The sequence below is a fragment of the Natrix helvetica genome (assembly GCF_964273705.1).
Source record: "Natrix helvetica genome assembly, chromosome: 3".
NCBI classification, from domain to species: Eukaryota; Metazoa; Chordata; class Lepidosauria; order Squamata; family Natricidae; genus Natrix; species Natrix helvetica.
This window is the reverse complement of record NC_138549.1, coordinates 88,801,505-88,820,240: the sequence shown is the minus strand read 5'-3', so window position 1 is coordinate 88,820,240 and position 18,736 is coordinate 88,801,505. Positions and strand designations below refer to the sequence as shown.

Here is an 18,736-nt window from a genome sequence, read left to right as displayed (position 1 = left end):
TTGACTATTTTATATTTTTATTTTGAACTATTTCATTTCAAAATAAACTACAAAATATAAAACTGCGTCTTGTTCTTAAAACAATGTGCCTCTATATTACTGAGCTTATCTGATGTGTGATATTGTATGGTCTGATGTGTTATTGGAAGGTGTCTGTCTAAGCAGTAAAAGGAGAAGTACTTTTCTGGCAGTTCCTTTGAGTTCCTGATTTTTTTCAGAGAAGGAATTTTTTTAAAAAAATGTTTCTCTTTCATGTTCAGGTGCAGATAATTCAAATCAAGATACCTGGTAAGACAAGAAAACATATAATGGTGCTGAAATAAAATTAAAAGCAGGTATCAACATGTACAGTAGTTTATTACCAAACTCAAACCAGTATGACTGTAAATGTGACTCTTGTTATATTGAATTTTCCTTTGTTTACATTGTTATAAGAAAAATATAGTTGTGATGCAAATTATAGAGATTCCTCTGTTGAATAACAGCTTTAGCATTCTACTATATCATTTGAGAGTTAGATATCACTTTTTTTTCCTTTCTGAATAAAGAACGCCATATAGTGTTACATTTTAGTTCAAGAAATTATGTTATTCTAATGATTTCAGTAAGCATCTTCACTTGGAGTAATTTCTGCTGCAGCTAGATCATTGTCCCGTATGAGTTCCATGTAACTCTAGTAAAATTTTGCTTTCTCTAAATCATCTTTTAGAGAGAGACTATAAAGGTACAGGAGTCCTTGAGTTACAACCTTTGTTTACTGACTGTTCAAAGTGGCACTGAAAATAGTTACGTGTGACTGTTTTTCATACTTTTGATCCTTATTACCTCCCGATGGTCATACGATTCGGAGGCTTGGCCACTGCTTCATATTTATGATGGCTGCAGTATCCCGGGGGCATGTAATCACCTTTTGTGACCTTCTGACAAGTAAAACCAATGGGGAAGTCAGATTCACTTTACAACCATTTTACTAACTTAACAACTGCAGTGATTCATTTAACAACTGTGGCAAGAAAGGTCGTAAAATGGAGGAAAATCATTTAGCAACTGTCTTTGCTTAGTAATGGAAATGTTGGGTTCAATTGTGATTGTAATTCGAGGACTACCTGTATGCACTCAAACTTCTAAAATTTTTTTCATGGCTTTAAAACAGTGCACCCCAAAGTGATCAATATCAACCTTCAATCTTCAATGGGACTGTCTAAGGAAATGATTATTTTTACTATTTGTTGATTATAAAGTCACAATCCTTGACTGTTGTATCCTTCCCTGTTCTGACCCCCCTCTTCCCCCGCAATCACAGACACACTCCGAGCCAAAGATACTTCACGAGGTTTATTGCACAAACAGATAGATTCTTGGCAGCAATCCAACACAACTCGACCTTCAGAACCCTCCGGCACTGACACGCAATAGCAGCTATCCAGCCTGCCACGCTCACAAGACTGTACTCCCACAATAGTTCCTGCATTGACTTCTGCAAAGGGCGTGGGCACAAGCAGTCCTTTTATAGTCTGGAGAGGAGTCTAATTATCAGCAGCTGAGAGCAATTATCTCCTGTAACTGCGCAATTGCTCCTTACGCCTGTTAACGCGCCGGTAACGAGCATCTACCAACTCACTGCTGATGTCTGACTCACTGTCCCGTGACTCCTCCCCACTGCTCCAAGGCATGACATCAGGAGCCCCCTTCCTTTGGCTTTCACCACTGCTCCATGCCTCAGGCGCCTCCTGGTGGCCGACCAGCCTCTCTGATCCCTGCTCGGAGTCAGAACCCTGCCCAGGGACCTCCACATCCTCCAGAGCCGACTCATAGGGACCCTCGCTGTCGGAGTCGGGTGGCAGCTCGAACGGCTCCTGCTGGGCCACAACACTTCCCTATTCCACTTGTTAAAGAGTCATAGAAACCTCCACTACTGCAAAATTACATGTAGGTATGACTTAAACGATCTGTTTCTTCTGCTTTCCTGGGCGAAGCAGACTTACCTGGCAAAAGGTGTAAAGAGAGCAACTAAAACCATATACAAGAGCCTATTTACGGACCTACCTTGTGGCACTGAGAGCGGCGAAACGCAGACACTGTGCCGCTCTTATTGCGTCCGCAGATAACCGCCCTGCCGCCCTGTTTCGGGTGACCCGCTCCCTCCTATCACAGAGGCCGCGTGAAGCCCCTTTGCAGGGTAGAGCAGAGGAGTTTGGGGAATATCTGCAGGACAAAATCGCTCAGATCCGGAGTGGATGGGCCTCCTTCAGTGGACCAGGGGAGACGTCGGAGGCAAATCTTGAGGCACCACGCTGGGAGGAGTTTGACTCTGTTGCCCCTGAGGATTTGGACAGGTTACGTAGGCGACTGCGAGCCACTACATGTTTATTGGACCCGTGTCCCTCCTGGCTTGTACTGGCATCCTGGGAGGTTACACGAGACTGGCTCCTGGGTCTTGTGAACGCTTCATTGGAGGAGGGGTCCTTACCGGCCGCCTTGAAAGAGGCGGTGGTGAGGCCCCTACTCAAGAAGCCTTCCCTGGACCTGGCGGAGCTAGCTAATTATCGTCCCGTCTCCAACCTTCCCTTTTTAGCGAAGGTTGTAGAGAGGGTGGTGGCACAACAGTTCCCACGTCACCTGGAGGAAACCGACTATCTAGACCCTCGCCAGTCCGGCTTCCGGCCCGGTCACAGCACGGAGACGGCCTTGGTCGCGTTGGTGGATGATCTCTGGAGGGCCAGAGATAGGGGCTGTTCCTCTATCCTGGTCCTATTAGACCTATCAGCGGCCTTCGATACCATCGACCATGGTATCCTATTGCGCCGGCTGGAGGGGGTGGGAGTAGGGGGCACCGTTTTGTGGTGGTTCTGCTCCTACCTCTCCGACCTGACGCAATGTGTGTTGGCAGGGGAGCAGAGGTCGACCCTGAGGCCGCTCACTTGTGGGGTGCCACAGGGGTCGGTCCTCTCGCCCCTCCTGTTCAACACATATGTGAAGCCGCTGTGTGAGATCATCCGTGGTTTTGGGGTTGGATACCATCTGTACGCTGATGACACATAGCTGTACATCTCCACCCCAAACCACCCCAACGAGGCCGTCGAAATGATGTCCCGGTGCTTGGAAGCCGTTCGGGTCTGGATGGGGGACAACAGCCTATCTAGTGGAAGGAGACCATCAGAAGATGGTTGGTCTGCAGTTGAGGAGACCCCTGGAGGAAGTGAATTATCTAAACCTATTTCTGTCAGGTTTTAGACCAGGATTGAGTATTGTAGATAACCCATGGCAAAACCAGGATGGAGATCTTTGTGGACCTTGTGCACTTTGTGCTCAGTGGCTGCCAATACTGTTGATCATGGAATCCTGCTCTGAGGGCTGAGAGAAGAGGCACCAACTTACAATGTTTTTCTTTCTTTCTCCAGAGTGATTTCAGTCAGATTGGTCAGAGAGAGAGGTTGCTCAACAGGCTTTTTTGTGGGGTGCCACAGGATTTTACTCTCTCTCCCCTCCTCTTCATCATTTACATGTTGGGCAAGGCCATCCAGTATCTTACAATTCAGTATCATCAGTACACCAATGATACCCAATTATACAGTATCTTTCAACCTTGGGCCTGCTAAGTGAAGCTGCCAGGTTTCTGTCCCTATTTAACATACAGGGTTTGACACTAACTTTCAACTGAAAAAGTAAATTTAGGACAACTGAATTCGAGGATGATGATGATTATTTTCAAAGATAAATATAATAGTAATTGTTTACCTTTTATGATTATACTCAGTGTTGTTGAATATGCCTGGAGGCTATGCAAGTGTGAATGGGGAAGAACTGTCTCCAATTTAATCCTATGAAAACTGGCAGAGTGCAGGGGACTAAAAAGACAGAGATGGAGGGAGATAGGCAAATGGAGATTGTGAAAGTGTACCCATTGTACACTGGGCAATGCAAAATTTAATTCATAAGTAAAACCAGAAAAATAAACAATTGAGAAAGTATTGAAATGGTGTATCTAAAAGATTCCCCATAAATTGATTTATGGAGGGAAGTTGGACCCTAAAAGAAACATGAAACCAACTAAAATTAATTAGTGGAGGAAACCAACAAAACGTTTTGTTTGGCACAACACATTTAATAATCCAGTAGATTTCATATTTATTATAAGAAATTCTTAACAAAAATATACTGTAGATACCAGGGGATGTAGTAGAAATTGTTTATTAAAAGCTTTATTGGACATACAGTATATGGCCAGAAATATATTCTATCATTCATAACTTCAAGAACTTGCTGATGGATTTTACTCTTATCCTGTGGTAGAACATGGAAATTAAAGCCTCTTAAAATAAAAAGAACAGTGTAAAGTATATTGCAAAAAGAACTGAAGTTGTTCCCTAAGGTATGAGAGACAGATTATTGATGAGCAGCATATGAAAAATGAAGGCAATATTACATAAAGAAAAAAGTTGTAAGAAGAAACTTCAAATTTATCTTTTGAACATTAATCACTTTTAAGACTGAAATAAAAACAGTAATAACTACTAATCCCACCCTTGGGCAAGATTTAATTTAAGAAGGGGGAAAAAAGTAACTTGGAGAGGTTTTTTTTTCCAAGGTGCTATCTGATATAAAATCTACCCAAAATGTTAGGTGGGAGGATAATATTCCATTCATTTCATCTAAGAGTCAGACTGATAATCCTTATATATCTACTAAGAATTAAGCCCCACTTATGCCATTGGATTTTCTCCTGGGTAGCTAAGTAAACAGTAGAACTAAATCTGTTTATATTGATCAATTGTTTCTACTATGAGGGTGGAAAACTCTAGTAGGCTGCAAATCATTTTAACATCTAATTTTGAAATGATGGCCACAGATGACTAAAGAGAAGAACAAGTAATAGGTTTGACTAAAGAAAGAAGAAAGAACAGAGATTTGAGTCTAATGTATACCAGTTGCTATACCAAAATTAAAAAACTTGTTTCTTTGGCTATTTGGATCACTGAATTAGTTTTTTAGAACGTGAATCCATTAACACTCAAGAAATTTAATTTCATTTTCAAAGAATCTATTGATTGCACTTAAGTTTCTGCATACAAACTGGAAACATAGTAAGATGGAATATTTACAAACATTTGAGCAGTTCTTCTAGAACTATACCTTTCTGTTTTTATGATTGACACATACACATAAATGTCCAAAGATCATTGTATATGCTGCCTTTTGTTCTTTAGTACATTTTTAAAAAATTACCATATTTTTCAGCGTATAAGATGCACAGGAGTATAACATGTACCAAGATTTTGAAGAGGCAAATAAAAAAAAAGTTTTTGCACTCTGCAGACCTCCCAAAAATAGCCCGTTTTTTGCAAAAACAAATTAACAAATTACAAATTAAATGAGTAGCCTTAAGGGGGCTTATAGAGTGCTCCCGGGGGTGGGGACCCCCCAAAATGAGCAGAAAATGCCCCATTTTTCACTCATTTCTGCCCTCCCCAGCCCCCAGGAGCACTCTATAAGCCTCCTAAAGGCTCTGCACAGCCATTTTGGTGAAGGGGTCAGGGTTTTGGGAGGCAAAAAATGCTGTATTCAGTGTATAAGACGCACCCAGACTTTCAGCCTCTTTTTTGAGGGGAAAAAGGTGCGTCTTATACTCCAAAAATACGGTAAATAGAACTGATGAGCTACTACAAAGTAGCTTTAATATTGGGGAAGGGCTTTTTAGAGCTCACTAGAATTTCATGCAGAAGGAACAGCTGAGAAACATACATACAAACATTTACAGTATGCTCATGGCTTTTTGTAAATACCATTCTATTCTATGTAGTAATATCCTAATACCCAATTAAAATACACATTTTATATTATTCTGGGTCTACTTCTTCAATTAAGCTGCAAATATGATTGAATCCGAAGATTTTATTCTGCTCATAAAAGAAGGGTTCTGTTTATGGTGAGATTCCTTTTACTCATAGAAAACTTTCTATGATAGAAAAAAAATCATTCATGAAAATATTTGGATCCAACCCATTCTTAACATTGCTGAATAAAAACCAATTTGAAATAATAGTATTTAAAACTACAAAGAGATGACAATACACTCACAAACACACACTTAATTGTAAAATGCAAAGTCAATACAGGTTAATAGATTAGAAAAATATGGGGGGAAAGTATTTTTTTCAGAAATAATTTAAGAATAAGGCTATTATGGTTATTATTAGTGGTTAAAGATGCTGAGTTAGAGATCTTGACGCCATGAGTTTTAGTCCTGCCTTAGGCATAAAACCAACTGGACAGCCTTGGGCTAGTCCCACTCTCTCTCAGTCCTAACACGAATTTAAGGGCAAGTCACTTCTGAAACCGTAGTTTATCTTATTCCTCCTGACAGTCCTTTTTTAAATTTGTAATCTTACTATGGGGTATTTTTAAATGGCTAATTTTATTATTACTCGTGATGTATTTAATTGTTACCTCCTCCGTGTATGTATATGTATGTGTATGTGTGTGTGTATATGTTTACATGTATTTATGTATGTTTTTATTGTACGCCGCCCCGAGTCCCTTGTGGAGAGGGAGCGGCTAACAAATTAAATTATTATTATTATTATTATTATTATTATTATTATTATTATTATTATTATTATTATTATTATTATTATTATTAAACCTCGTCAAGAAAACTGTAGGGATTTGTCCAAGCAGCCACCAGTTGTCAACACTGACCAAAGGAAAGAAAACAATAAAAAGAAATAGTTCACAAAGATATTAATTTAAAAAATATATTTGGCAAAGATAATATTATTTATTTTCCAGAATAAAACTGTAAAATTCAAAAATAGTATATTTGGAGTACAATCTTATCTAATGAAACATTTTGACATTTAAATAATATTACAAATTAAGTATGCATGTAAGTAAATATATAGCATTTTGGTAATTACGTTATTGTCCATATAGCAAAATTGACTACCAATGAATTATTATAAACCGAAAAAGTAGAAAATGCTCAAATAGCATTTGAAGATCTCTCATCCTCAAAATTAAGATGTATTCTTCCCCACCGATAAAACATTTTGTTTATGAGTGTTAGAAAAGGCCATCAAATATGCCAAGAAAAGGCTTAATATCCCCATTATCATCAAGTTGATGCCTAGGACAAAAGAAAGCACAAAGAAAATGTTATTTTTAGTATATTAAACCCTATAAAATTACTATTTTAACATAATATGGAAGAGCTAATAAACCAAAATATTGTTCTAAAGTATAAATATTAGTAGGATGTGCAAATTGAACAGAGAATTTACTCCTGGAAATTACTGTATCATTTCAGAATAAAAATGATCCTGATATCCTGACTACAGCTAGTTCAGAATGCGGCCGCGCGGGCCATCATGGGAGGAACAAGATACTCCCATATAACACCACTCCTGCGCGAGCTGCACTGGCTACCTGTGGTTTTTCGGGTGCGTTTCAAGGTGTTGGTGACTATCTTTAAAGCGCTCCATGGCACGGGACCTAGTTACCTGCGGGATCGCATCTCACCTCACACATCTCTACGACCTATCCGCTCTCACGGAGGGACTCCTCCAGGTGCCATCCGCCAAGCAGTGCCAACAGGTGGCACCTAGGAGTAGAGCCTTCTCTGTGATGGGCCCAACCCTCTGGAATGACCTCCCCCCCGATATTAGAACTATTAACGACCTCCGCTCCTTCCGACAGAAGCTTAAGACCCACCTGTTCCAATTAGCTGGCTTAGCCGATTTATAGCTCCATCTTTCACCTCCTGGCAAACATCTTATCGTGGAATTTTTAAGGGAATTTTAATCTTATTTGTATTTTAATTAAATATGGTACAGTATATTTTCTACCTCCTCCATCTAAGTTTATGTATATGTATTCTATTTTGATAGGTATATGGTTTTTAATAATGACTGTACACCGCCCCGAGTCCTGTTTAGGATAGGCCGCGGTTTATAAATAAAAGTTTGATTGATTGATTGATTGGTTTGGAGCAAGAAAAAAGTGTTCCAGGATTTTCTAGAATATTTCATTCATGAAAAAATGAATTTTATGCAGCCTTAATTATTTGCATGTTTTATCTTATGTCAACAATGAGCATTCTCGGGGCTGTAACCACAACAGTCAAATATCAATTAACTCAGTCAGGAAGAAGAAGTTTAGAATCTATACTTTGGAGCATACAGAAACATAGCAGTGTGTACTGCAATAGGCAATATTCTGTGTTTATGGTTTTACTGTTGCCTGAAATAAAGAAATTAGTTAAGCTGTGTCTATATGCAGTTATAGAGAATTCAGATTTGCAGCCATGCTTGGGAGAAGTCTGAAATATACAGTAGGCGAGTAAAAAGAATTGGTTAATTGTGCGTTTATGCCATTTGAAATACATGTTCAGAAACCATTATGAAAATTTCAGTTTGAAGATTCTACTAAAATGTTTTTTTAATACCTAAGATCAGCCCCCTTTGTCATAGTTCTGTTAGTAATAAAAAAGTCTCCCTTTCCAGCAACTTGGTAAGATCCCAAGGTTGTTTCTGAAGTTGTAGTTAATTGTCCCATTTTCAGCTTTTCTGGTGGATTATATTCTTCTTGAAGTCTAAACTGTAACACAAAACCCCCCAAAACAAGTAGATGCAGTTAGCATCATATGATCAACAGTTTACTTCTATATTACATAAGTTTACACAATTGAATCTTGGAAATATAAACTTAAGGCTTAATCAGAAGTGGTATTCAGCAGGTTCTGACCAGTTCTGGAGAACCAGTAGTGGAAATTTTGAGTAGTTCAGAGAACCGGTAAATATCCACCTCTGACTGACCCCACCACCATCTATTCTCTGCCTTCCAAGTCCCAGCTGATCGGGAGAAAATGGAGATTTTACAGTATCCTTCCCCTGCTACGCCCACAGAACCGGTAGTAAAAAAATTTGGATCCCACTACTGGGCCTAATATTATACTACGGTGATTCTATGCCGTATTACACTAAGAACATTTCTCAAGGATCCAAGTATCAAAAGTGACACTAAATTAAAAAATAACTCCCAATCTTTTTCTCTCTACCACAATTCAAACATCAAGTAAATAATGAAGTCACAACTAATCTTTTTCCCTAGATATCTTCTCTATAAAATGCCCTAGTTAACTTAAAATGGATACTTCTTTAGCAAAAATGTGAGGAGGTAGGCCCTGAACTTAAGGCCTTGCAGATCACATTGGTGCCATTGGCATCCAGAAAGAGAGAGAATGCATATGACCTGGGCAGTGCTTAACTCCATCAGAGTCATAAACAAGCATCTCTGCCTTCAGAAAGAGAGACTCCCCTCATTCCATCTAACCAAAGACTAGAAACTTCACTCTTATACTCTTCACTGCTTATGCTATAACCTGAGGCAGCCTTAATAAAGAGAATTGCAATAGAAATTATAACTAGGTGATTAAGGTATCATCCTTAATCATAGTCAGGCAGTTGATTAGCATCTCCTTAATAATGAACTTCCCCAGTGCCGCTGCCTCTTCTGAAAGTGGGGCTTTTGTCTAACAACAGAAATACCCCAGGCTCATAGTCAAGAATCTGCTGACTTTCCCCAATATTTACCAATAAACTAGATTCCTAGGATTGCTGCCTGTAGCCCTGTAAAAATCTTTGCTTTCTCATTGTTCGCAGTTCCTCTTTCTTGTAAAACTGGGACCCAACAATCACTAAATAAATGTTCGGCTATTTCTGCTCTGTGTTGTACCCCTTTCATTCTTCTGAATTTTTCATGACAGCAACTATCTTTCAGAAAATGTACGTACAACTTATGTCCTGCCTCAGTCATGCATATGCAAACATATAAATGTCAGAAAAGTTTATCATTGGTAATAAACCTAATAAAAACCAGGCATGTTTTCAATATGTATTTAGTACAATATTAGACAAGCAAAATTATCAAATTTGTAAATTATCACTTACAATATCTTGATTTCCATATTCTAAAAGTAATTTGCTACTGGATGGAGGAGTCAGTGAAGGAGAGTAAGAATTTTGTAAACAGATATCAGGTTTTGTTTTATCTGTAGAATAACTAAAAAAAATGAAATAGAATCTAAACAAAATTAAATACTGCAAAATAAAAGATTATAAGGTTTTAAAAACAGCAAGGTGCTACCACAATAAATTATGTAACATTTTGGAGTATTTTCATTCTAAACATATAAGAAGGTGCATAGTAACAGTAGGAAATATATACATCTCTGCATTCCGTTCTTAATATATGTATATTTAGAATGTTTCTGCAGAAATTTTATTTACAAGATTGATCTGATACCAAGATTCAGGGCATTAAAGAGAAAAGATTTGCATACAAAAAAGATTTTGTGCATATATAACTCTTATACTTGTGAACCAGAATGGCCTTTTTAAAAAAATCATAAACATATCTTTCTATGCAAAAGCCGTCGGTTAGAGACGGCCAGAAGACAAGTGGGATAATGTATCTTTGGGGGATTTCCATTTGAAAATCTTTGTATATGCAAGCATAACTGAAGATACATAAGTAGTTATTTTATTACATTATAGATACCTTTTAAAAAGTACCCCAGGAGGTTTTTTCTGAGTGTTTTGACAAAACGATGTATTTTTTCTCAAATTCTGGATGTACACGTTTCTGGACTCCAGGGGAGAAGATTCTAAAACATAAAAATAATGCCAAATATCTTGCAAATAGTATCTAAAGATAAATGAAATCAATCTGATATACCAAATCTATCATTTTAGTACTGTACTATAATAAAATCTTGGCTGATTTTGAAAAAAAGATAAATAGGGTTGTCTTTGTTTGATAAAAATATCAAACAGTTGTAGCCTAAATTGGGAAGTAAAAAGTAATCCTGTAAAAAAAGTAATGGAAGATCACTTCTGCATTTCTGCCAGATATTTGCAGTAATATTTCAATTTAGTTACCACAAATTAATCAAAACAGGATCTTTATCAAAACAAAGCGAATCAATCATACAGATGCTTATTTGTGAGTTAAATCTAACTTCCTACCCAGTGATATATTGCACAATAAATCTTTCTTCTTAGCATCTTGTCTATATTCCTAAAATCAATATTTTAAAAAAATCAGATATGACAATTAAGTGTATCTGACTCCAGTGTTCCAAATTATTAAGAAATTATCCAGAGAGGTCACCATGGGTATGCTATGTTATGTTTTAGAAATTGCATTCTATTATTTTATTTACCCCTGTTATATATTTATAACAAAATAAAACAAAAATAATATTTTAGTCACTTGTGAAAAACATTTTTTTTGCTCTGTGTTTGTGACTCTTTTTTGGATTAAACTAATAATGCAGATTTTATATACGAAATACTAGTACATAATGTAAGGTTCCAACAGTTTTTCCCGAGCCACTGAAATGCCAAAGAGTGACACTCGAGACGAGGTTTGCAAAAAGTATCAGCTTTTATTTATGGCCATAGCAAAAGCTGGGTGACAAAACCATATCCAAAACATACAAACAAATGCATGTAAGGAATAGCCATACTCTGGAAGAGTGGCTCAGAGTATTATATACATTTTAGGCAGATAGAAACAAAGCTTATCCAATCAGAGACAAAGATTCTTTACCAGCATGATCTTTAAAGCGTTCTTTTGTTCAAGCTCCTGTCTCTGTCTACCTTATCTGTGAAGTATTCCTATAGCCTTGTGTAGGGATTGGCAGCTCCCCTTTGCCAAGTTGTTTTTCGGCAGAATGCTTTAAGGATTTATGAGCCAGGAAAACTCCCTAGTTTGGTTTCTTTATCTATGCAGCTTGATACTCCCATGTAACAATTTCTTCTACTAGCTTTCAAGAATGTCCCTAGCTTTGAAACCAAGAATAGAAGCGAGATGCAGCAGTGAGATAACATTTGCAATCCAGCATTAAGGTTACAATTTGCTATGCTAGAAAACAACTAATTTCTGACAGTATACAATAATATTAACAGAAGCCAATATTGATTCATATATTCCTTCAATAGTTTAAACTAAAATTAGCTACTACATTTAATTTTTACCTGGAACTTTTAACTTCTGCATATTAGCGTTGCTGTGATTCCCATCATTGCAATCACTCCAAATTTCATTTCCTAATTCAAAATTTACATTCAAAGTTTCAGAAAACAAAGAGATGCTCTTATCTGCATCAGTCAAGTTGCTCATTGAAGATTCTTCAAGACTTTTGTGTGAGCTCATTGTCGGGTTATTCTTTTCATCAGACTGCTTGATAGGAAAGAAACCTAAAATTTGACATAACAATACTATTACAATGTAATTTCTTACATTATTAAAATAATAAATGTATCCAATTTAAACAAAAAGACAGGTGAATCTACAACACCATTTTTGGAAGCAGGCATCGCGTTTCTAATAGGGAGCAGACATTTATTTATAAAATGGGCTTTTGATTGCATTTATTTTTACAAGCTTTTCTAATTACTATATACTGATCTGAAACATTTACTGTATATTCAGATATTTATGAAACTGGCTTGGACAGTAAATGTATTGTTTTGTGTAAAAAACCTACAAAATGAGAATATTCTGGGATAATAAAGATAATCCAGTTATTCCTTTATGTTACCATATAAGAAGTGAAGAAGCATGATGTTTCCAAGTATTTAATGCAATTAATTTATATCACTGAAACTAAAGGAATTAAAAGAATTGAACTGTGACTAAATTGTGGCCAAGTAAAATAAATGTTAAGAATCATTAGAAATGTACCATTCATTTTGCGAACCTCAGGTTCCAGTTGAAATGTTTGACAGACATTAGAACTATAGATGTCTTCTGGTAAAGGGGATCTTGGATGTTGTCCATGTTCTAATCTTTAGAAAAATTTAATAATTAGAATCAATGTTATAGTGAATAACCGGTAAATTTGAGATTATTATTAAAGAAAACAAACAATTGGCTTTTCCTACACAGTACAACTTGATGCAATTGCCATTATCACTAAAGTGATTATGCATTTCCAGCATCTTCCTGTAATTGCTACTGCTCAGTTATAGGTGCCTGCTTGCTTTAGCTGGGCAACTGGAAGGACCTTTATGCCTTGTGTTTTTAGCCCTTCCTCTGAGAAACACCTCCTGCGTTATGTGTATGTTATTGGCTTAAATTCTATCTATCTTCCCCCCATGGGGCTTCTGCCTCTCCTAGTTTAGGAGTGTTCACTTTAAATTTAGATGATATACAGTATAGTCATAACAACACAGCGCTTCATCTTGGCATGCCTCTTAATTTTTTCCAGATATTGAACTTCAGTATACAGTAATTTAGCAACAACCCCAGATTATATTGTCTCCTCAGTATATCAACGGAATCATAACCCACATTCTATTTATTCAAGTTATTCTATATTCATTTTCCAAGCATGTTTTAATGCCCTTCCTTCTGCAGTTATGGATGGCAGTTATAAAGGAATCCCTTGTGTTCAGGTGAAACTGAAACACTAAAATATGTTTCTCTAAGATGTAAATTCTATGCAGAATTGTGTTGTCAATTAATTCATTTTTTGGAAACACTGCGTTGCTCCCCAGATCAATTATCTAGAAGTTTTCTTAAATCACAGACATCCTGAAATCATTGTTTTAACATTCAAATGTTGTGCTATAGTGATCAAGCTACGTCAAATCCAGATTTCTTATTAAAGATATGTCATATATTAAACTGTTAATGTTATTATTGTGAAGTTCCCAAGAGATGACCTAATTAATTTACGAGCCTCGAGACAAAGTTCAAACAAAAAACATTCATTTATTAGGATCAATATCTTGGCTTGATCTTCTGTGAAGCCTAAACTGGCTTTCGCTTAATTGTGTTTGAACTTTACCCCTCTATCTCCTCCCTTCTGTCATGCATCATAACTCATATTCGCCAACTACATTGTAGATATATGAGACCCGACTCTGGCCGAAGGTATGCATGGAATCCTCCTTCCAGTGCCAACCTGATAATTGTCATGGCAACGCTTTAGAAGTTGACATCCGGCTCCCCTCACTTCCCGAAAGCGACCTGTGTGACACAAAGACAATTTGAGTACATGTATATAATTTAGGGATGTGTTCCTCCCCCAGGCTTGCCTGGATTTTCTGCATGGAATTTTGCTATAAGGCGATCAGCCTGGATATTCCTACTTTTTACCCAAGATGCCTCGGATAAGGGGTAGCCCTTCCACTTGATTAAGTATAGGAGTTGTTTCCTGTGCCACCTTGAATCAAGGACTCATTGAACTTCATAATGGGTTTGGCTCCCTGTGACCATAGGGCCCGGGGGCTCCAGGGGTAGTGTTCGCAGAGTGGATCCGATCACAGGTTTTAAGAGACTAGTATGAAACACCGGGTGTCTTCCCCAGCAATCGAGGCAGTTTCAATTGCACTGTGACTGGGTTGATGATCTTTACTATGGGGAATGGTCCCATAAACTTTGGCCCCAGTTTCTTGCTAGGCAGTTTTAATCTCAAATATTTTGTGGAGAGGTAAACCTTCTCTCCCACCCGGAATGGCCGTTGCGGAGCCCGGTTTTTATCTGTCTGTTTCTTATAGGTTTGTGCCGCTTTAGCCAGTGCTTTTTTGACATTTTCCCAAGTTGCTTTCAGCATCGACATCCAATCAGTCAAGCTGACTGAGAAGGGAGGGGGGTCCCTTGGATACTCAGGCATTGGAATTATCTGAGATAATTCTTCGAGGTACTCCATGCAGTCGGTAGATATGCTTCACGAACAGTTTAGCCAGCTTGTGAGCCGAGGGTAGTCCGTTACAGGGTGTGCCTGTTTGGAGAACAGATCTATTACAGTCCAAATCACCGTGTTTTCCCCACTTTTTGGCAACTCTACTATAAAGTCCATTGTGATCTCCTCCCATGGCCTCGTTGGCTCTGCTACTGTTTGCAGCATTCCGGGGAGGAGGTGTTTCCCAGTCATCATTGTGGCACAGATGGTGCAACTTTTCACGTAACTATCCATATCTTTCTTTATGCCAGGCCACCAGAATTACCTCCGGGCTAAGTGTAAAGTCTTTAGGAACCCAAAGCGGCCTGCCAGTTTGGCGTCATGACTCCTCTGGAGAACTAAGGTATGTAGGGATTCTGGGACATAGAGTTTTGTCCCCTTCCATGCAAGGTCATCTCTTTTCGATAAGATGTGTTGATTGTTTTGGAACCAGGGGTCTGCTAGCAGTTCAGTTTTGAGTCTCGTGGTTAGGTCTCTTGCCAATTGGTCTTGCGGTCACAGTGTTGCCGCCTGGTGGTTACTTAGGCAGCTGTTTGAGTAGAGGGAATGATGGCATCCACTACGTGCTTCTGTTCCCATTTGTACTGAGGCATGCAGGAGAGGGCATCAGCTAGAAAGTTCCTCCCGCCTGGAATGTGCTTTAAGACAAAATTAAAATGGTTGAAGCATTGAGCCCATCGGACTTCTTTGGGTGATAGTTTCCCTGGGGTCCTAAGCGCCTCCAGATTTTTGTGGTCGGTCCAGACTTCGAATGGTTTCTGGCTCCCTTCCAACAGGTGTCTCCAGGTTAGCAGTGCCCATCTCACTGCGAAAGCTTCCTTTTCCCATGCGGCCCATCATCTTTCTGTGTCTGTGAACTTGCGGGAGGTGTAGGCACAGGGTTGTAAGTTTCTTTGGTTGTTTCTTTGGAGTAGCACTGCTCCCACTATCATGTCGCTGGCATCTGCCTGGATCACAAAGGGTTGTTCGGGGTCAGGATGCTTCAGCACCGGCTCCTTTGCAAACATTTATTTTAGTGTTTCGAATGCCTCTTGGCAGGTTAGGTCCCACTGTAGGGGTTGTCTCAGATGAGGTTTCATTCCTGGGCTCCCTGTCTTCAGTAGGTCTGTCAGGGGTTTGGCAATCTTCGCAAAGGAGGGGGTGAATTGCCTGTAGAAGTTTGCGAATCCTAGAAAGCTTTGTAGCTGTCTGCGGGTGCAAGGGGGTTGCCAGCTTAGGATGGCTTGCATTTTGGCTGGGTCCATCTCTATTCCCTCATTTGACACTCGGTAACCCAGGTAGTCTAACCATGCACGGTGGAATTTGCATTTTAATACCTTGACATACAGGTTGGCTGCCAGACGTTTTTCAAGTACTTGGCGGACCAGGGGTACGTGGTCATTCATTGTCTCAGTGTAGATAAGGATGTCATCTAGGTAGACGAGGACCCCTTTGTAGAGGTGCTCATGCAACACCTCGTTTATTAACTGCATGAATACCGCTGGGGCCCCTTGAAGTCCGAAAGCTCCCTAGGGGGCAGTTGAATGCTGTTTCCCACTCATCTCCCTCTCTGATACGTACTCGGTAGTATGCATCTCTGAGGTCTAGTTTGGTAAAGACTTTTCCCTTGGCCAGATGAGATAGCATGTCCTTCATGAGGGGGAGGGGGTATAGGTTGTGTACGAACACCCCATTTAACCCTCATAAGTCCACACACAACCTCATAGTTCCATCTTTTTTTTTTCTTTGAAGAGGATTGGCACAGCAACCCATGGCTTGGCTGGCTCAATGAACTCCCTTGCTAGGTTTTTGTCTATGTATTTGCACATCTCTTGCATTTCCCAGGGTGTCATGGCGTACAGTGAACTTGAACTTGGGTAGTTTTGCCCCGGGGATGATTTCGATGGCACAGTCTGTCTCCTGGTGGGGAGGCAAAACATCGTACTCAGCCTCGCTGAATACTTCTGTGAGATCCTGATATTCCATCGGAATCAGTTCGGCCTCTGGGGTTTTGTTGGATGTGGTTGCCAGTTGTTCTTGTGGGCTCTTTTGGGGGGGGGTTCCAGCATGGGTGGGTGTTTCTGCTTACTGGTGTGGGAGGGGTTGGGGGGGCTTGATATCCTAAGTCTGCTGGTACCCCCTTGCTACCAGATGGTCGGTCCCCACTTGTCTAGCCAGGAAAGTCCCAGTATGACTGCTTCTGTCATTTTGGGGGCTATTATGCATCGAATTACTTCCCAGTGATCCACTAGTTCTAGCCTCACTGGTTCAGTTAGGTAGGTGGCATAGGCTCCTCCCATTAGGGACCGTCAACCTGCTCGAACCGGATCGGATGGGCCAGTCTTTTTGCTCTAATCCCCAGTTTCAGGACTGTGGTTAGGTTGATTAAGCACCTTGTGCAGCCTGAGTCTATTAGGGCTTCAAAATCCCCCTGGTTTCCTGTTTTTGGGGCTGTGAGGCATATTGGAAAAAGGAAAGTGTGATTTGATTCATTCATCATTGGGTCATTTTCTCCCTCGTCCTCGCTGTCACATGATTCAGGGAATTGGTTGTTGTTGCCTGGGATTCCACCACTTTCACCTGAGGGGGAAGGGGCCTCTGCAACCTGGAGGCTTTTCCGGACATGTTGGTGGTCCATTTGGGCCCTCGTTCTGGTCGTGCCCTGGGCAGTGGGTCGGGCCTTGGTTTGGGGGCTGAGGTTGGGCGTGCAGCTGCCATGTGGCCCATTTGTAGCATTTAAGCAGACTTCGAGGGAGGGCTGGTCTCAGGGCCTGCTGTGGTGCTGTGGTTCCCAGCTGGCTGGGTGGTTTCAGGTCAGGTTGACGTCTCTCTTTTGTGTCCAGTTGCTTTCTCATGTCATTGGCGCGCAGCCCGCTGTTTACTTTTGTTACTACTTGGAACCACTCAGAGAGTTGATTTGGGATGTCGCAGTATATGGTTACGTGGGCAATCTGCTTGTCCAGGCATGTTCTGAAAAAATGCACCAGCAGCCGCTCTGGTAAAGTGGGTAGCCTTCCTATGACCTTCCTAAATTCACAGATGTGCTCTTTGATGGGGCAGCCCCTCTGCTTTAGGTTGCTGAGTTCCTCTTCTGCATATGGGTCCTCCTCCATCTCCTCAAATCTGCCCTCTAGCAGTCGCAGGAAGTCATCTATGTCTTGCAGTTGGGGGTTCTCCTCTTGTGGAGGGCTGCTAGCCATTCCCTTGCTTCTCCCTCTAGACCCTGTGCGATGGTATTCACCATGGCTCTGGGGGATGGGTAGAGGTGCCCATAGCTTTCTAGGTGGATATCAGCTGAATCAAGGAATAGGGCTAGCTGGTCTGAGTCTCCGTCAAACTTTCCCCTGAATTGGGGTGGGTCGTTCAGCCCTACTCCTCCAACCTCCTTTCGGCCTCTGTATACTTGCGCCTGATATGGGTGGTCATCTTCTTCACCCCTAGTTCAGAGAGAGGGTGTGGGTTGCCTGCTCTTGGCAGCCTGCTTGCTGCGTGGGAGAGGCACTGGTTGCCGTTTTGGGCTCCTTATCCTTCTATCGGGAGGGGGAGGGGGCTGCACTCCAGTCTGCATCTCCTCCCTTCAAGAGGATCAGATGTCCCTTCTCTCTCTTTTGTGCAGCATGATGAAGGGTGGCCTGGTCAAAATCCTCCCTCAGTTGCTCTATTGCACTCCCTAGGGATTCCATCTGGGGCTTTGGGAGCTTGGCTTGTTTCCAGTCGCACCTCCAGTCCACCCTTGCCAGATTGCTTGAGACCATTCCCTGTATCTGGGAATTGGGATAAGGGAACTCTACTTCAGCTGCCTTAGGGGTTATTTTCCAAAAGTACTCATTCTTTTTTGCTGTTGCTGCTGGGGAAGACATCACAGCGTGGAAGTGTGGAGCTCTGATGGGGGGGGGGGAACTGGCCGACTTCTTCCAGTTGAAATCAGGCTTTCTCCCGATAATCCACCTTCTACCATGGTTGCCTGATTTTCCCTCCAAGCACTCCAAATATCGGGAAGTGACT

At 40.5% G+C, this 18,736-nt stretch overlaps 1 protein-coding gene across 7 annotated transcripts in view; it reads right to left on the bottom strand.

The window, feature by feature from the left end:
* Positions 1–6,640: 6,640 nt before the first annotated feature.
* Positions 6,641–18,736, bottom strand: part of HFM1 (helicase for meiosis 1) — an 81,189-nt gene continuing 69,093 nt past the window's right edge. For 6 of the 7 annotated variants that reach the window (XM_081946883.1, XM_081946884.1, XM_081946881.1 and 3 more), the window contains 6 exons: positions 12,748–12,851; positions 12,039–12,260; positions 10,558–10,663; positions 9,948–10,059; positions 8,444–8,595; positions 6,641–7,126 (listed from right to left, as the gene is read on the bottom strand). In XM_081946883.1, coding sequence (XP_081803009.1) covers positions 7,063–7,126; positions 8,444–8,595; positions 9,948–10,059; positions 10,558–10,663; positions 12,039–12,260; positions 12,748–12,851 — 760 coding nt within the window. In that variant the 3' untranslated portion in view covers positions 6,641–7,062. The remainder of the gene's footprint in view (positions 7,127–8,443; positions 8,596–9,947; positions 10,060–10,557; positions 10,664–12,038; positions 12,261–12,747; positions 12,852–18,736) is intronic. The other variant, XM_081946885.1, reaches the window with a different exon arrangement.